This window comes from Salvelinus alpinus, chromosome 12, assembly GCF_045679555.1.
Source record: "Salvelinus alpinus chromosome 12, SLU_Salpinus.1, whole genome shotgun sequence".
In the NCBI taxonomy this organism is placed as follows: domain Eukaryota; kingdom Metazoa; phylum Chordata; class Actinopteri; order Salmoniformes; family Salmonidae; genus Salvelinus; species Salvelinus alpinus.
The window spans coordinates 11,349,116-11,368,989 of record NC_092097.1 but is presented as its reverse complement, the minus strand read 5'-3'; the positions used below and the strand labels follow the sequence as shown (position 1 = coordinate 11,368,989).

Below are 19,874 nucleotides of genomic sequence, written 5' to 3'. Positions count from 1 at the left end.
TCCTCTAGACCCGATTCTTCTTAGTCTCCTGTGCTGACCAGTGAATGATGACTAAACAGTGGCTCCATCCCTCTCCCTCCCCTCTATTCTCCTCTCTGACTATTTTTAACAAGGTCCATGTCCTTGTGATTTTTGAGAGCGAAAGTTGGGGGGGGGGGGGACCTCAAACCTGGAAAAACGAAATGGATTTTTTTGGGGAAACTAAACCGAATCAGGCCAAAAATAAAACAATTTGAAAGGCCCTAGTTATGAGTGGAGCTGCTCTGCTCTGGAGACTGTGGAAAGCCCTTTGACTGTGTGTGCTTTGCTCTCAGCACCAGGCGAGAGAGCTCTCCCTGAAGGACTATGATTAAAAGGGTTCAGACGCGTGGCTCAGATCTTTTGTCATTGTGTTGACCTGTCATTGTGTTAAATTTAAGTGAATCTTTCCCCCGTAGCCTTTCAAATATATTCACAGCAGCCAACCTGGCTACCAATGTTGAAATGGAAGCGTTGAAAAATCTCAAATGTTGCACTGAAGAGTCAGGGCTGTAACCTTGAATGCGTCCAGGAAATAATGCAGGAGTTTTAATTTTTTAATTTTTTTTCCCGCAGACTGAGCTCAAGGTTACCCAAGAAAGCAGGTAAAGATGTAGGTGTGAGCGAGGTTGAGCTCAGAACACTATCTTTGCGGTGCTTTTGGTCTCCAATACCCTCCTACTCTGCTGAAAAGGGAACATCCTTAGTTCAGCTTTCATAAACTTCTGTGCCACTCCGGAGAATAGGAGTTTTGTCTGTGCTTAAACTGAATGTGGGTGTAAGTATCCTTGGATTACTTTCAAAGTAACTCTTCAGATGAAGATGGATGTCTTTAGGATCACACTCTCTATGACTAACTGAAAAGCCAGAATATGGGGAATATTCTGTTTCGAATAGCAGAGTATCAGTGCAATTTGGATAGACCGTGACTGACTGGCGTGAGTCGGCTCAGCCAGTGAGTGTCCGTTTCTCTCTCTGCATCTTGTTGTCCCCTGCATACCTGCCCGGGAGGGGCTCTGTGTGTCCCACACCTATTTTCATTCCCAGTCATGTCTCCTCTTCACAGCCAGCCACGCACTATGCAGGGGTGGGTAATAATTTTGTCTTGAAGGCTTCACAAATGTATTTTTGGACTTATTTATATATATTTTATTATGATATAAAAAAAAAAATAACAATCAGTTTGCGGGCCAGAAAAGGTGCAGTTATTTCAAAGTTTATACCTAGGTCCGTATTTAATCGGCCGACGGGCCGGCTCCAGACCGTGGGCCGTATTCTGCTCACCCCTGCACTAAAGTGTAGTTAATATAGGCTAGTAGCTCTCTAAGCCTTGCAAGCGAGGCTTAACAACTCCATGTAAGATGTACACTAGCCTATACAGAAGTGAATCTAAGCTCTGTATGAAATGACCTTAGCAGGCAACTCCCACCATGGTTATCCAGTGGGTGTAGACGGCACAGCTTCACCTGAGGTTAAAACTTGCGTGGGTTGCCTTTTATTGTACTGGATCTGAAGCTCTTCAGAACCAAATGGTAAGGAGAAACCTTTCTAAATAGTCGGTACGTTTTTAAAAGCTTTATCTGATTTAAGCAAATAGTTTATTGTACAGTAGAAACAGGAGCCAACCTGGCTACCAATGTTGAAATGGAAGCGTTGAAAAATCTCAAATGTTGCACTGAAGAGTCAGGGCTGTAACCTTGAATGCGTCCAGGAAATAATGCAGGAGTTTTAATTTTTTAATTTTTTTTCCCGCAGACTGAGCTCAAGGTTACCCAAGAAAGCAGGTAAAGATGTAGGTGTGAGCGAGGTTGAGCTCAGAACACTATCTTTGCGGTGCTTTTGGTCTCCAATACCCTCCTACTCTGCTGAAAAGGGAACATCCTTAGTTCAGCTTTCATAAACTTCTGTGCCACTCCGGAGAATAGGAGTTTTGTCTGTGCTTAAACTGAATGTGGGTGTAAGTATCCTTGGATTACTTTCAAAGTAACTCTTCAGATGAAGATGGATGTCTTTAGGATCACACTCTCTATGACTAGAGAGTGTGATCCTATTCAGTGAGACCTTCAGTTCAATTTGAATATCACCAGACTGGTAAGATGAGCCAAATAGACAGCCTGGGCAATGAAGCAAATAGTAGGCTAAGCCTATATGTCCACTACTTTTTTTCAACACTTCTGGACCATCTGGTTCCTTAGTCCATTCCTCTAGACCCGATTCTTCTTAGTCTCCTGTGCTGACCAGTGAATGATGACTAAACAGTGGCTCCATCCCTCTCCCTCCCCTCTATTCTCCTCTCTGACTATTTTTAACAAGGTCCATGTCCTTGTGATTTTTGAGAGCGAAAGTTGGGGGGGGGGGGGGACCTCAAACCTGGAAAAACGAAATGGATTTTTTTGGGGAAACTAAACCGAATCAGGCCAAAAATAAAACAATTTGAAAGGCCCTAGTTATGAGTGGAGCTGCTCTGCTCTGGAGACTGTGGAAAGCCCTTTGACTGTGTGTGCTTTGCTCTCAGCACCAGGCGAGAGAGCTCTCCCTGAAGGACTATGATTAAAAGGGTTCAGACGCGTGGCTCAGATCTTTTGTCATTGTGTTGACCTGTCATTGTGTTAAATTTAAGTGAATCTTTCCCCCGTAGCCTTTCAAATATATTCACAGCAGCCAACCTGGCTACCAATGTTGAAATGGAAGCGTTGAAAAATCTCAAATGTTGCACTGAAGAGTCAGGGCTGTAACCTTGAATGCGTCCAGGAAATAATGCAGGAGTTTTAATTTTTTAATTTTTTTTCCCGCAAAATCACTGTGGCTATTTTGAGCACTGATTTCTTTGCCGGCATGCATGCATCTTATCTTTTATTTTTTTATTCCGTATGGAAGCATTTATCGCTTTCATAATTTAAATATACATGTGAAGTATGGGTTTAATTTAACCATTTTAAATAGAATTTTCAGATTGTGTAATCTCACTTTGCAGAGGACAAGATTTTGGGGGTTTAGATTAGGCCTACTTCAACATGTTACACACAGGCTAGATAGGATCTTCATCACAAACTGTGCGTTTCGTGATCGACATGTTTTTCAATTTTTACTGTTCTCTCCGTCTTAATTCACATGGCCTCAACTTGCATGCTTGGTCAACATTTTTAAAACGTTTATTTTTCCATAGATCCCCTATGTTTTACCAAAATCAACTATATGTAAGCTACTGAGCTCCGTGATTAAAACTTGTTTGGGATAGGGGGCAGCATTTTCACTTTTGGATGAATAGCATGCCCAGAGTGAACTGCCTGTTTCTAAAACTGTTTGAATGATGTCTGTGAGTATAACAGAACTCATATGGCAGGCAAAAACCTGAGAAAAAATCCAAACAGGAAGTGGGAAATCTGAGGTTTGTAGGTTTTGAACTCACCCCTATCGAATACACAGTGGGATATGGGTTATTTTTCACTTCCTAGGGCTACCACAAGATGTCAACCGTCTTCAGAACGTGGTTTCAGGCTTCTCATGTGAAGGGGGGCCGGATGGGAGCTGTTTTACTAAGGGGTCTGCCTACAGCCTCGTTCTCAGTCATGCGCTTTCACTTGAGAGGTTGCTCTCATTCCGGTGCATTTCTACTGACAATGGAATTCTCAGGTTGGAACATTATTGAACTTTTATGATAACATCCTGAAGATTGATTCTATACTTAGTTTGACAAGTTTCTTCGACCTGTAATATAACTTTTTGAACGTTTCGTCCGAATGGACCAGATCACGCTTTTGGATTGTTTACCAAACACCCTAACAAAAGAAGCTATTGGACATAAATGATGGACATTATCGAACAACACAAGCATTTATTGTGGAACTGCGATTCCTGGGAGTGCATTCGGATGAAGATCATCAAAGGTAAGTGAATATTTCTAATGATATTTATGAATAATGTTGACTACCCAACATGGCGGATATTTCTCTGGCTGGTTTGGGCTCTGAGCGCCGTTCTCAGATTATGCTTTTTCCGTAAAGTTTTTTTGAAATCTGACAGCGGCTGCATTAAGGGGAAGTGTATCTAAAGTTTCATGTATAATAGCTTAATTTTCATCAACATTTATTATGAGTATTTCTGTGAATTCATGTGGCTCTCAGCAACATCACTGCATGTTTTGGAACTACTGAATCTAACACGCCAATGTAAAATAAGATTTTTGGATTTGAATATGAACTTTACCAAACAAAACATACATGTATTGTGTAACATGAAGTCCTATGAGTGTCATCTGATGAAGATCATCAAAGGTTAGTGATTCATTTTATCTCTTTGTGCTTTTTGTGACTCCTCTCTTTGGCGGGAAAGATGGCTGGGTTTCTATGACTCGGTGGTGACCTAACATAATCGTTTGTGGAGCTTTCGCTGTAAAGCATTTTTGAAATCAGACACTGTGGCTGGATTAACGAGAATTCGATCTTTAAAATGGTGCCTAATACTTGTATGTTTGAGAAATTAGATTTATGAGATTTCTGTTGATTTGTATTTGGCGCCCTGCAATTTTATAGGCTGTTGGCGAGGGGTTCCGCTAGCGGGGGGTTCCCACTGCTCTTTGTGGGAAAGGTTATTGTACCTTTTCTATTTTTTTGTTTTCTTTTTTGTTTTCTCCCCAATTTCGTGGTATCCAATTGGTTACAGTCTTGTCTAACGCTGCAACTCCCGTACGGACTCGGGAGAGGCGAAGGTCGAGAGTCGTGTGTCCTCAAACACAACCCAACCAAGCTGCACTGCTTCTTGACACAATGCCCACTTAACCCGGAAGCCAGCCGCTCCAATGTGTCGGAGGGAACACTGTACACCTGGCGACCGTGTCAGCGTGCACTGCGCACGGGGCCACAGGACTATCGTACCATTTCTACTGATCTGCGTGCCAGTTAGGATGTTCATGGAACAGTTTCATTTATCTTCATATCTCAAAATCAATGTCATGTGGTTAATCAAAATTCTTTCTAAATGAAAATTATACAAATCTAAAGTTAACTTCTATTGCCAGTATGTAAAAATTGCCTACATAAAGCCAACAAATAACATTGCAGCCCATAAGTAAAAATGCTGATTTTAAAAATAAATATCCTATAAATCACATTGGATACCCATGGCCTGCCTGCAAGGAACTTGAAACATTGTATCAACTATTAACTTGGTCCAGCCTGGAGTTTGTGCTAGCTAACTTGCAGCATTGTATAAAATATTCTTGCCCCTCAGTTTCCTGTGCCAGTGAGCTCCTGACAGACATGGCTGTAGGCTATTCACGTATCTTATTCAAGATTTTAAACTTTTTTTTTTGGTAACTACATGATTGGGGCGGCAGGTAGCCTACTGGTTAGAGTTGGGCCAGTGATCGAATCCCCGAGCTGACAAGGTAAAAATCTGTCGTTCTGTGCCTGTACAAGGCAGTTAACCCACTGTTTCTAGGCCGTCATTGTAAATAAGAATTTGTTCTTAAGCGACTTGCCTAGTTAAATTAAATGCATTTTATTTATTTTTTATGATTCCATATGTGTTATTTCATAGTTTTGATTAGAGGTTGACCGTTTAATCGGCATGGCCGATTTAATTAGGGCCGATTTTTCAAGTTTTCATAATCGGTAATTGGCCTTTTTGAATGCCGATTATGGACGATTTACATTGCAATCCATGAGGAACCTGCGTGGCATGCTGACCACCTGTTATGCGAATGTGCCTGCCATGCAAGTGCAGCGTCAAATGGATTTGTGGCTGCATGGAGCCAAGGTAAGTTGCTAGCTAGGATAAAACTTATCCTATAAAAAGCAATCAATCTTCACATAATCACTAGTTAACTACACATGGTTGATGATATTACTAGGTTAACTAGCTTGTCCTGCGTTGCATATAATCAAAGCGGTGCCTGTTAATTTATCATCGGATCACAGCCTACTTCAACTTCGCCAAAAGGGTGATTTAACAAAAGCACATAGCTGGAAAAAAGCACAATCTTTGCACAAATGTACCTAACCATAAACATCAATGCCTTTCTTAAAATCAAAACACATAAGTATATATTTAGTTAAAAGAAATTCATGTTAGCAGGCAATAGTAACTAGGGAAATTGTGTCACTTCTCTTGCGTTCAGTGCAATCAGAGTCAGGGCATATGCAACAGTTTGGGCCGACTGGCTCGATGTGAACTAATTTGCCAGAATTTTACATAATTATGAAATGACATTGAAGGTTGTGCAATGTAACAGCAATATTTAAACTTTGGGTTGCCACCCGTTCGATAAAATACAGAACGGTTCTGTATTTCACTGAAAGAATAAACGTTTTGTTTTCGAAATTATAGTTTCCAGATTTGACCATATTAATGACCAAAGGCTCGTATTTCTGTGTTTATTATAATTAAGTCTGATTTGATTGAGCAGTCTGAGCGGTGGTATGCAGCAGCAGGCTCGTAAGCATTCCTTCAAACAGCACTTTCCTGTGTTTGCCAGCAGCTCTTAGCAATGCTTGAAGCACAGCGCTGTTTATGACTTCAAGCCTATCAACTCCTGAGATTAGGCTGGCAATACTAGTGCCTATAAGAACATCCAATAGTCAAAGGTATATGAAATACAAATGGTATAGAGCAAAATAGTTGATGCGTCATAGTTCCTATAATAACTACAACCTTAAACTTGAACTGGGAATATTGAAGAACTGGGAATATTGAAACACCAGCTTTCATATGTTCTCATGTTCTGAGCAAGGAACTTAAACGTTAGCTTTTTTTACATGGCACTTATTGCGCTTTCTTCTCCAATTTTTTTTTTTGTTGCATTATTTAAACCAAATTGACATGTTTCATTATTTGAGACTAAATATATTTCATGTATTATATTAAGTGTTCATTCAGTATAGTTGTAATTGTCATTATTACAAGTATATAAAAATAATCAGATTTAATCGGTATCGGCTTTTTTTGGTCCTCCAATAATCGGTATCGGCGTTGAAAAATCACAATCGGTCGACCTCTAGTTTTGATGGCTTCAACCCTGGAATTAGGTGTCCAAACTTTTCACCGGTACTGTATGTGTATAGTTATATCTATTTGCAGTGGCTCGACAAAAAAAAAATTAATCTGTCGACCAACAGCCTATCGACCAGACAATTGACTAGTCGACTAAATGGAGTCAGGCCAAGTAGGGTTTTTAAATTAATTAGTTTTTACCTCGGCGTGTGTTTTGCTGCAGCAAGCAAACCGTTGATGTTTTATTAAAACGACATACAAGGAGTAAAGATCAGAGACTAAGGGGTTTAAAGCCTAGCATGCCAAGACTGCTACAAGATACCAAGGGAAGCAGATTATATGCCTTTGAAGCCTGTAAACAATCAAGTTGAAAATCGTTGCGGTTGACTTCATGGCTCTTCAAGTGTGGGCTACGGGTCTCAGTACTTTGGTTGTGAGAGATTTTCGGTGTGTGCTGTACGTCGAGCCTGTGCTTGACTGTGCGTCTACTCAGTTGGTGTGCGTGGGGTTGTGGGAGAACTGTGTTTGGCGGGAGGAGTGGCAGTGGAGGAATGCGTGTGTGTTTGCGCACGCTGTGGCGTTCAACGTCTTCCCACACCCACAACAAATAGACAGCAAAGGTGCTACATTCCTTAGCCCCTGTGGAGATCTCTGAAGCCGAGGTCAGGTTTATGTTTTGTGTAGAATGTGTGTAACAACAATGCAAACTAATCTACTGTACCAATGCTTTATCCTCGCTGCTGGTTGGTTACTTCCTTTGTTGTATCATAGCTGTGCTGTGGCTCAGTCCTCTCTCTCGCTCGCTCTCTTTCTGTCCTCGCTCACAGAATGCTGCTGCAGGCCTTATCTGAAAGATCACATCCCTTTCTGTATAACAAGACTAGATCTGATGTATGCACCTCAGTGGCTTAACTCTTTTTGTCTGCCTCAGTCATTCACATGGAGTTTTTCCCACAGGTCATTTAAAGGTCATGCTATCCTTGTACTATTTGCTTTTGACTGCACAGGCCTGTATTCTCTTTTTTATTTATTTCTTACATGCGTGTTTAAGATGCTCTTAAAAGCCTTGTGGTGCTGTCTGTCTTTAATTGTTAATGTTGAGAAGAGATGTTGGGAATGTAAAGTGAACTTGTGGGTACGTTGTTAGTGTTATTATTGGGGAACAGTGTCATAAGAAACGGTGCAACTCCAGTACAACACTTCTGGGTTATGCAATATAATGGTTTCCAATTCTGGCACTGCACAGTTATGGGAAAACACATTGATCACACACTGCTGCAAATCTGAAGGCATTTAAGCGCTGCCCCATTTGGAGTTTAAACTTTTAAAGAGCTCATCTGGGCCTTCCCTTACTAACATTTGCTTCTTTTTTTTTTTTAATGGGCTTACAAGTAAATATTCAACTTTTACATGAGTGAGAAATGCCATGTGTTGGCATGCCTGTCAATAAGACGTGTATTGACGGTAGAGGCGCAGCAGCAGAGAAGGACTGCGTTAGACCTGTGGAGAGTCCTCTTTTCTCCACGGGTTCTCTCTGTGTGAGAGAACTCCACCTCCCTGCGTTGCAGTTGCATCCCGGTGAGGCTGCGGACCGCTGGGTCTCGGCAGGGTGTACTGACCCCCGCTCCTTCCCTCCCTGTGAGGAGCAGGGTAGTGACACGGCCTGTCCCTTTGGCTCACTGAACGGTTGACACGCGACGCGAGGTCGTCAACGTGACCTACTTTCCCCTGGCTACCCTTCTGCTGAGCCGCAGGGGCGTCGAGAGGGTGGTGGTGAGTGTGTTACGGGGCAGGGACGGTGCTGTCCTGGCGTTAGATCACCACGTTAGTTTTGAGACGGTGTGTGTGTGTGTGTGAGAGGCGACAGTGGGAGACGCACACCGGCTGGGCGTGAGCTGCACTGGGGGGGTTGCAGGTGCTGTACGTGCTGGGCAGTACTTTGGATGGACCCCTGCAATACTGCCTTAACGCAATAAATCCTTCTACTCCGTGTACTTCTGACCACACTGTGGGTTACTGATCTGGCTGCTCCGTCCTCATTGTGTGCCAGTATGATGCTCTGCATGCTGGAGATGCTAAGGCTAATTATAGTATAGCCATAAAGTGTTTATTTTGGAAAAGCTAAGTGGCTTTAATTGGGAGGATTCTCACCAGCGCTTTGTCATCTTATTGACGGCTTGTGCTCTGCCTCCCTGCAAGGATGCTAGGGTCTCTCAAATGAAGCAGAAGTGGCTCTCATGACGTTTCTCTGCGAGACGCTGCGGTCGTAATGTGTTAAACGCTTCTATCCACTCCATTTCACCCTTTCTCCTACGATTGACCCCCAGCCTGTTAGTTTCACACCAGTGACTTGTAAGCTTAGAGAAGGGAGCGTGTTTGATAGAATACAGTGTGTCGCTGGAGCACAGAGCCGGTCGGAGAGAAGAGTTAATTTAAAAAGTCAACCTGTTAATGCACTGGCAGTACTCTAGGCTGGGTCAGACTGGATGACCGTATCAATGTTTTCTATCTGCAAGAAGGCACTAAATGGTGACTGAGCAACATCTCTCCGCGTGTGAGGCTGAGCGCTACTTGCCCTTCTCACCTCGTGGTATCAAGTGCACGACTTGCCCTCCTGCTCCTCGCCGCCTGAGTCTGGACGGTGGATGGGTTTTACTTCGGTCTTAAGTGCTTACGCTTGTAAGACATTGTAAGGTCAGCATTACACTCGGTCTCCTTTCTCTCTCTTTTGTCTTCCTAGGGGCCTAATGGCCGCCTTAATGTTTTCCAAACTGATGGCATGCATCACACCTTTTTGTTCCTGGACCTGAATGTAGGCTATGAATATTCTGTATAGTCTACTGTATGTCTATACAGATTTATCCTCATGCATGCTGTCAGACACAGCTGAGTGTCCCCACTTGACATGTGGTCATATCACCTAATGCAGTGGTTCCCAAACTGTGGGGCTGGGCCATGGAAATATTGAATGCTCCCCAATGCTGGAAGGGGGGCCTGAGTGAAAACGTTTGGAGAACCCCTGCCCTAATGCAGGAGGCGTGTAGGCTAAGACTGGCGGACAGACTGGATAGAGACCATCCTACTGATTTAGTGCAGTCTGTGAGGAAGCCCTGCCAGGCCTGACTGAACGGCTGTTCCAACAGATTCCCTGTAGAGCAGGCAGGCTTGCCCTCTGACTGGACCATTTCTCCATCAACCACGGACACTGACTGATACACTCCAGTATAGAGGTCGACCGATTCATCGGAATGGCCGATTTTAATTAGGGCCCATTTCAAGTTTTCATAACAATCGGAGATCTGTGTTTTTGGACACAGATTTGGCCGATTTTATTTATTTATTTTAAATGTATATATTTTTTTAAATACACCTTTATTTAACTAGGCAAGTCAGTTAAGAACACATTCTTATTTTCATATATGAAATACAAATAGTATAGAGAGAAATAGTCCTATAATTCCTATAACTACAACCTAAAACTTCTTACCTGGGAATATTGAAGACTCATGTTAAAAGGAACCACCAGCTTTCATATGTTCTCATGTTCTGAGCAAGGAACTTAAACGTTAGCTTTCTTACATGGCACATATTGAACTTTTACTTTCTTCTCCAACACTTTGTTTTTGCATTGTTTAAACCAAATTGAACATGTTTCATTATTTATTTCAGGCTAAATTGATTTTATTGATGTATTATATTAAGTTATAATAATTGTTCATTCAGTATTGTTGTAATTGTCATTATTACAAATACATTTTTAAAAAAATTGCCGATTTTAATCAGTATCGGCTTTTTTTGGTCGTCCAATAATCTGTATCGGCGTTGAAAAATCATAATCGGTCGACCTCTACTCCAGTCCCACCCTAGACTGGAAGATATAGCACCGATGCTATCAGACGGTGCCACAGATTTTGGGTTTTGATTAGCCTCGTTATTGTTTTTGTTTTTTATATATATTAAATTTTTCTATAATGAACACAATCTGCCCTGCTGTAACGGTCCTGCCACGTTTTGATGCATTAAGTTGTGCAAGTTTTGGTGTATTGGATTTTACCATTAGCATTTCAGGGGATTTTACCACTGGAGATTGACAGCTCGATAACGAGACTGCCGTTATCCTCTCTTCCTGAGGTGTATTTCTCTATACTGATGTTACAATCAGCGCCATCTTATCGGCTTTGGGCTGTACACATCTCACATCTGCCCAACGACCGTCTGACTCGGCTGCACTAAAAACCTTTGAGATCCTCAGACATCTGTCAATACTAAAATGGTGTGGAGATGTGTGCATTCGGCTAGTCCATTAAGCCTATGGCTGGCCCAGCTCCAGCTGATTCCAGGAGGCTGGCCGGCTCCACCCTAACTGTTACTTAACCAGGAGCACCACTCCACTCTACAGCCATCATTTTTATTTATTTTATTTATTTCACCTTTATTTAACCAGGTAGGCAAATTGAGAACACGTTCTCATTTACAATTGCGACCTGGCCAAGATAAAGCAAAGCAGTTCGACACATACAACAACACATAGTTACACATGGAGTAAAACAAACATACAGTCAATAATACAGTGAAAAATAAGTCTATATACAATGTGAGCAAGTGAGGTGAGATAAGGGAGGTGAAGGCAAACAAAATATATAAAATATATATATAAAAAAGGCCATGGTGGCGAAGTAAATACAATATAGCAAGTAAAAAAAACACTGGAATGGTTGGTTTGCAGTGGAAGAAAGTGTAAAGTAGAGATAGAAATAATGGGGTGCAAAGGAGCAAAATAAATAAATAAATACAGTAGGTAAAGAGGTAGTTGTTTGGGCTAAATTATAGATGGGCTATGTACAGGTGCAGTAATCTATGAGCTGCTCTGACAGCTGGTGCTTAAAGCTAGTGAGGGAGATAAGTGTTTCAGAGATTTTTGTAGTTCGTTCCAGTCATTGGCAGCAGAGAAGTGGAAGGAGAGGCGGCCAAAGGAAGAATTGGTTTTGGGGGTGACCAGAGAGATATACCTGCTGGAGCGCGTGCTACAGGTAGGTGCTGCTATGGTGACCAGCGAGCTGAGATAAGGGGGGACTTTACCTAGCAGGGTCTTGTAGATGACCTGGAGCCAGTGGGTTTGGCGACGAGTATGAAGCGAGGGCCAGCCAACGAGATCGCAGTGGTGGGTAGTATATGGGGCTTTGGTGACAAAACGGATGGCACTGTGATAGACTGCATCCAATTTATTGAGTAGGGTTTTGGAGGCTATTTTGTAAATGACATCACCGAAGTCGAGGATTGGTAGGATGGTCAGTTTTACAAGGGTATGTTTGGCAGCATGAGTGAAGGATGCTTTGTTGCGGAATAGGAAGCCAATTCTAGATTTAACTTTGGATTGGAGATGTTTGATGTGAGTCTGGAAGGATAGTTTACAGTCTAACCAGACACCTAGGTATTTGTAGTTGTCCACATATTCTAAGTCAGAGCCGTCCAGAGTAGTGATGTTGGACAGGCGGGCAGGTGCAGGCAGCGATCGGTTGAAGAGCATGCATTTAGTTTTACTTGTATTTAAGAGCAATTGGAGGCCACGGAAGGAGAGCTGTACGGCATTGAAGCTCGCCTGGAGGGTTGTTAACACAGTGTCAAAAGAAGGGCCAGAAGTATACAAAATAGTGTCGTCTGCGTAGAGGTGGATCAGAGAATCACCAGCAGCAAGAGCGACATCATTGATGTATACAGAGAAGAGAGTTGGCCCGAGAATAGAACCCTGTGGCACCCCCATAGAGACTGCCAGAGGCCCGGACAACAGACCCTCCGATTTGACACACTGAACTCGATCAGAGAAGTAGTTGGTGAACCAGGCGAGGCAATCATTAGTGAAACCAAGGCTGTCGAGTCTGCCGATGAGGATGTGGTGATTGACAGAGTCAAAAGCCTTGGCCAGGTCAATGAATACGGCTGCACAGTACTGTTTCCTATCGATGGCGGTTAAGATATCGTTTATGACCTTGAGCGTGGCTGAGGTGCACCCATGACCAGCTCTGAAACCAGATTGCATAGCGGAGAAGGTATGGTGGGATTCGAAATGGTCGGTAATCTGTTTGTTGACTTGGCTTTCGAAGACCTTAGAAAGGCAAGGTAGGATAGATATAGGTCTGTAGCTGTTAGGGTCAAGAGTGTCCCCCCCTTTGAAGAGGGGGATAACCGCAGCTGCTTTCCAATCTTTGGGAATCTCAGACGACACGAAAGAGAGGTTGAAAAGGCTAGTAATAGGGGTGGCAACAATTTCAGCAGATAGTTTTAGAAAGAAAGGGTCCAGATTATCTAGCCCGGCTGATTTGTAAGGGTCCAGATTTTGCCGCTCTTTCAGAACATCAGCTGACTGTATTTGGGAGAAAGAGAAATGGGGAAGGCTTGGGCGAGTAGCAGAGGGGAGGGCAGTGCTGTTGACTGGGGTAGGGGTAGCCAGGTGGAAAGCATGGCCAGCCGTAGAAAAATGCTTATTGAAATTCTCAATTATAGTGGATTTGTCGGTGGTGACAGTGTTTCCTATCTTCAGTGCAGTTGGAAGCTGGGAGGAGGTGTTCTTATTCTCCATGGACTTTACAGTGTCCCAGAACTTTTTTGAATTTGTGTTGCAGGAAGCAAATTTCTGCTAGAAAAGCCAAGGCTAGCTTTTTCAAACTGCCTGTGTATATTGGTTTCTAGCTTCCCTGAAAAGTTGCATATCACGGGGGCAGTTCGATGCTAATGCAGAACGCCATAGGATGTTTTTCTTTTGGTTAAGGGCAGTCAGGTCAGGAGAGAACCAAGGGATATATCTGTTCCTGGTTCTAAATTTCTTGAATGGGGCATGCTTATTCAAGATGGTGAGGAAGGCATTTAAAAAAAATATCCAGGCATCCTCTACTGACGGGATGAGATCAATATCCTTCCAGGATACCTCGGCCAGGTCGATTAGAAAGGCCTGCTCGCTGAAGTGTTTTAGGGAGCGTTTGATAGTGATGAGGGGTGGTCGTTTGACCGCTGACCCATTACGGATGCAGGCAATGAGGCAGTGATCGCTGAGATCTTGGTTGAAAACAGCAGAGGTGTATTTGGAGGGCAAGTTGGTTAGGGTGATATCTATGAGGGTACCAGTGTTTACGGAATTGGGGTGGTACCTGGTAGGTTCATTGATAATTTGTATGAGATTGAGGGCATCAAGCTTAGATTGTAGGATGGCTGGGGTGTTAAGCATGTTCCAATTTAGGTCGCCTAGCAGCACGAGCTCTGAAGATAGATGGGGGGCAATCAGTTCACATATGGTGTCCAGAGCACAGCTGGGGGCAGAGGGTGGTCTATAGCAGGCGGCAACGGTGAGACTTGTTTTTAGAGAGGTGGATTTTTAAAAGTAGAAGTTCAAATTGTTTGGGAACAGACCTGGATAGTAAAACAGAACTCTGCAGGCAATCCTTGCAGTAGATTGCAACACCGCCCCCTTCGGCCGTTCTATCTTGTCTGAAAATCTTGTAGTTGGGGATGAAAATGTCAGAATTTTTGGTGGTCTTTCTAAGCCAGGATTCAGACACGGCTAAAACATCCGGGTTGGCAGAGTGTGCTAAAGCAGTGAACAAAACAAACTTAGGGAGGAGGCTTCTAATGTTAACATGCATGAAACCAAGGCTATTACGGTTACAGAAGTCATCAAAAGAGAGCGCCTGGGGAATAGGAGTGGAGCTAGGTACTGCAGGGCCTGGATTCACCTCTACATCACCAGAGGAACAGAGGAGGAGTAGGATAAGGGTACGGCTAAAAGCTATGAGAATTGGTCGTCTAGAACAGAGAGTAAAAGGACGTTTCTGGGGGCGATAAAATAGCTTCAAGGAATAATGTACAGACAAAGGTATGGTAGGATGTGAATACAGTGGAGGTAAACCTAGGTATTGAGTGATGATGAGATAGATATTGTCTCTAGAAACATCATTGAAACCAGGTGATGTCATCGCATATGTGGGTGGTGGAACTGAAAGGTTGGATATGGTATAGTGAGCAGGGCTAGAGGCTTTACAGTGAAATAACCCAGTAAACACTACCCAGAACAGCAATAGACAAGGCATATTTACATTAAGGAGATGCATGCTTAATCGAGTGATCAATAAGGGTCCAGTGAGTAGAGGTTGGTTGGGGTCACGGCGATCCAGACAGCTGGCCGGGTAGATGGCTATCGGTAGCAAGATAGCATAGGATGGAGGTCTATTTTTTAGACACCTCGTGCGTTTCCGTCGGTAGATTAGTGGGGTTCCGTGTGGAAGAGGGGATCAATCCAATTGGCAAAATAGATATAGTGACCCAAGAAAAAAATTGTCCGATATACTTATTCAGATAGCAGCCGATAAGACAGCTAACGATTAGCGGGCCCCAGATGAGCGTTCAGGTAACGTCGCGACGGAGGTGCCAGTTGGATAACTCCCTCGGGCAGATAACGTCGGCAGTCAGTCGTGAAGGCCCGGTGGGGCTCCGTATCTGCAGCAAAAAAAAAAAAAAAACGGGTCCGGATAGGTGACTGTAGCCCAGGAATGGCTGATGGAACTCCTCAGCTGGCTAGCTCCGGAATAATTTAAGTTTGCTCCGGGATCGACGTAAGCCAATAGTCACACGGTTTGCAGCTAGCTAGCTGCGAAATCAAGGTGCAAATGTCCAGAGCCTGCGGCTGAAATCCGGTGATGAAGTAGAAAAAAATCCGGTGATGTGGTAGAGAAAAAGCAGTCCTATATGCTCTGGGTTGATATCGCGCTTGCAGACTGGCAGGTATTGGCCCGAGCTGAAGCTGGCTGGTGTCCGAGTTAAGGGTGAAGACCGCAGCAGTGGCTAACTGACTACTAGCTAGTAGCTAGTTATCTGGCTAGCTTCTGATTGGGGTTACAGTTCTAAAGTATAAAAAAAAAAATAGCAGATCCGTACCACATTGGGTGAGGCGGAATGTATATTCAGTTCCTAAATGGAAAGTGAAATTAAAATATATACAAAAAATACGAGGACTATTTACGCGGGACAAGACGGGACAAGACAAACACACGTCTGACTGCTACGCCATCTTGGATCATCATGGCTGCTTCGAGCCCCCGAACAGGCAGATATATCAGCCTCTGTGGGTGAGGAATAGCTAACACCATAATGAGTTAAGTTGCAGAATGATCTACATAATTTATCCCCCCCCAGGAGACTTGTGTAGCATTAATTAATATCAGGCATCGTCCCAGTGAGGGATTCATTTGGGATGCGTGTCTCTTAATTCAAGATGAGCTTTGATTGTTGGCGCCCATGTAATTTGAGAAGTAGAAGAAGCCAGTCTGCTGTTACCGGGTAGTTTAGGCCCTATGTCTTCCTGGTAGCTTTGGCCTGGTCCAGTGACAATCAGTGTGTAGACTGACATCTAGTCACAGATATAGCAGTTTATTTCCTCCAAGGTGTCATTTTAAAACAAGTGTATCTTGACAGGAAATGGGACTTAACACCAAAGGATGACGTTTACCATGCTACCAAGGTTCCTGTTCTGTCTTTATCACAATGGCACAGCCTCTGTGGCTATGACATGATCTCTGCTCAAAGACACACGACCTCTTCCCTTGTAATGTGATTTTTTTTAATTTTATTTCTAACCCCATATTTCTCTCTCTCTCTCTCTACAGAACTCAATACGGCACAATCTGTCATTGAACAAGTGTTTTCTCAAAGTGCCTCGCTCCAAAGACGACCCAGGAAAGGTAAGACAACCGTGTTTCATTCAAACCCAACATACAGAGATGACTGTAAACGTAGCGGAAATAACCGGCTGGTGTCCACAGACAGACCTACTAGTCTAGACTCACTCTTTGCAAGTAGTCCTCCAATATGATCTAATGCTATCTGCATGAGGAACATGTTCGCTGTGAACGCCTGCCAGTGCTCTGACAGTCTGGAAATGCATGGCATGCTCGTAATCTATTATGAACGTTCCACCCCCACAAAATTGCATGGCAAATGTAAAGACCGTGTTTTTTTTTTTTTTTAGACCTGCAGGGCAGACTAAGTACGAAGATGTGGTAATAAGTCATTGTCCTTGTGGGAATAGTCCAAAATAAGGCTGTAGTCAGTGCATTTTGAGTAACGCCCCAAAACTGCTTCTCGGGCTGGGTTATGAGGAGAAAAGCCCTCAGCTCAGCACTTAGGGTGAGAGGAGAGGGAGGCCACACTGACACATACAGCACCTGCCTCTCCTGCCCCCTCAGGCCGGCAGGGACTGCTGCTATGACATGACCAGCTCCCATACCAGCCTGTTTTACCACACAATCGCTCCCATCTCTTGCCCTGTCACTTGTCTTACTAGTATCTCTCACTGCGCTTTGTTTCTCACGTGGTTGGACCATGTGGGCCTATATTTAGTGTATCCTGGTTATGTGAATTGGTCTAACCATATGTAAGATTTTTTTTATCTGGCGAACAGGCACACAGTGGCTTGAAGAGCTACGCCAAGCTATGTACTGTAGAGGTTGGGGACTGAATGCTAATTTCATGTTTTGCTGTAATCCTCTGATATTGACACTCCTGGGAGCTGCACTAAATACAAAATAATCTATTGCTGTGTGGATCCCATTCCAAATGCATGGCCAACTTAATTTGGAATTTCTCACTCCCCCTCCCCCCCCCGAAGAAAACTTCAAAGAAGTGCTAGCCTCTAGATAGGTTCCATCAGTATTGTAATGTGGCAGGAATATGAGCACTGCTGGTCGGATGAGATAGGAGAGCACCGTGTCTACCTCTGAGATGGAGAGCGAGATGACATGCGTGGCGTACTCCTTCACCGTGGAGGTGAGGGGGGGGGGTAAAAGTGCCATTACGGCTCCCACTGCAGAGACCTATTTATTTCACATGTTAACCGGTTACGATTGCTAAATGAGCACCGTGATTTAAGTTTTTTTTTTTAAATAGGTTGACATACAATACTGTAGGAAAATCACCAGCCTCTGAGAGAAACAGGTAATCAGGGCTCCTGGTGGAATCACCATATGTCCATGGCATTTTGTAGAGACTACATGGATGATAGAGCTTACAGTTGTAGCTTACATTATGGACAGACATTCTTGCTGTGCCGGCTTCACTCTGATGCAGTGTATTTGTGATTTATTTAAGCAGTCTTTATGGGTGTTTTTTTTCTCTTCCCCCGTCGAGTCTCGAGGGGCATGTGGAGAAATGCAGAAACTCCCCAAGGGTTTGTGCTTAAAGATTTTTTTTTGTTGCCTAATTAAAAGAAACGCCGCCCGTCTCTCCACCGGCGCAGTGAGTCTGAGTCTACCAAGAGCTCTAATTGAAACAGTTAACCCCAAAATCCTCATACATCTAGCAGTGAACCAGATGCTTTGATCAAAACACGCAGCTCAGGCAGCTCACCTTCAGACGTCCTTAGACGTTTCTCTGTCCGTTACTCTCAGCGTCTTGCAGTGAAGACTCATCGTCAAATATACCAACAATGGAATTGGGCTACAGAATTTTTATTTTTTATTTTTTTATTTGTCCGTTATTTTACCAGGTAAGTTGACTGAGAACACGTTCTCATTTGCAGCAACGACCTGGGGAATAGTTACAGGGGAGAGGAGGGGGATGAATGAGCCAATTGTAAACTGGGGATTATTAGGTGACCGTGATGGTTGAGGGCCAGATTGGAAATTTAGCCAGGACACTGGGGTTAACACCCCTACTCTTACGATAAGTGCCATGGGATCTTTAATGACCTCAGAGAGTCAGGACACCCGTTTAACGTCCCATCCGAAAGACTGCACCCTACACAGAGCAGTGTCCCCAATCACTGCCCTGGGGCATTGGGATCTTTGTTTAGACCAGAGGAGAGAGTGCCTCCTACTGGCCCTCCAGCACCACTTCCAGCAGCATCTGGTCTCCCATCCAGGGCCTGACCAGGACCAACCCTGCTTAGCTTCAGAAGCAAGCCAGCAGTGGTATGCAGGGTGGTATGCTGCTGGCAGTGGTATGCTGCTGCTTGCCTTTAACTTATTTAACTTGGGTCAAACGTTTCGGGTAGCCTTCCACAAGCTTCCCACAATAAGTTGGGTGAATTTTGGCCCATTCCTCCTGACAGAGGTGGTGTAACTGAGTCAGGTTTGTAGGCCTCCTTGCTCGTACATGCTTTTTCAGTTCTGTCCACAAATGTTCTATAGGATTGAGGTCAGGGCTTTGTGATGGCCACTCCAATACCTTGACTTTGTTGTCCTTATGCCATTTTGCCACAACTTTGGAAGTATGCTTGGGGTCATTGTCCATTTGGAAGACCCATTTGCGACCAAGCTTTAACTTCCTGACTGATGTCTTGAGATGTTGCTTCAATAGATCCACATCATTTACCTGCCTCATGATGCCATCTATTTTGTGAAGTGCACCAGTCCCTCCCTCAGCAAAGCACCCCCACAACATGATGCTGCCACCCCCGTGCTTCACGGTTGGGATGGTGTTCTTCGCTAGCAAGCCTCCCCCTTTTCTCCAAACATAACGATGGTCATTATGGCCAAACAGTACTATTTTTGTTTCATCAGACCAGAAAAGTACAATCTTTGTCCCCAAATGCAGTTGCAAACTGGAGTCTGGCTTTTTTCTGACGGTTTTGGAGCAGTGGCTTTTTCCTTGCTGAGCAGCCTTTCAGGTTGTCGATTTATAGATCCTTGTATACCTGTTTCCTCCAGCATCTTCACAAGGTCCTTTGCTGCTGTTCTAGGATTGATTTGCAGTTTTTGCACAAGTACGTTCATCTCTAGGATACAGAACGCGTCTCCTTCCTGAGCGTTATGACGGCTGCGTGATCCCATGGTGTTTATACTTGCGTACTATTGTTTGTACAGATGAACGTGGTACCTTCAGGC

General features: G+C 43.8%; 1 protein-coding gene across 1 annotated transcript in view; it reads left to right on the top strand.

The window, feature by feature from the left end:
- The window catches only part of LOC139535510 (forkhead box protein J3-like), a 56,691-nt gene that overhangs the window by 16,291 nt on the left and 20,526 nt on the right, over nt 1-19,874 (top strand). The window contains exon 2 of the mRNA XM_071334975.1: nt 16,659-16,733. Coding sequence (XP_071191076.1) covers nt 16,659-16,733 — 75 coding nt within the window. The remainder of the gene's footprint in view (nt 1-16,658; nt 16,734-19,874) is intronic.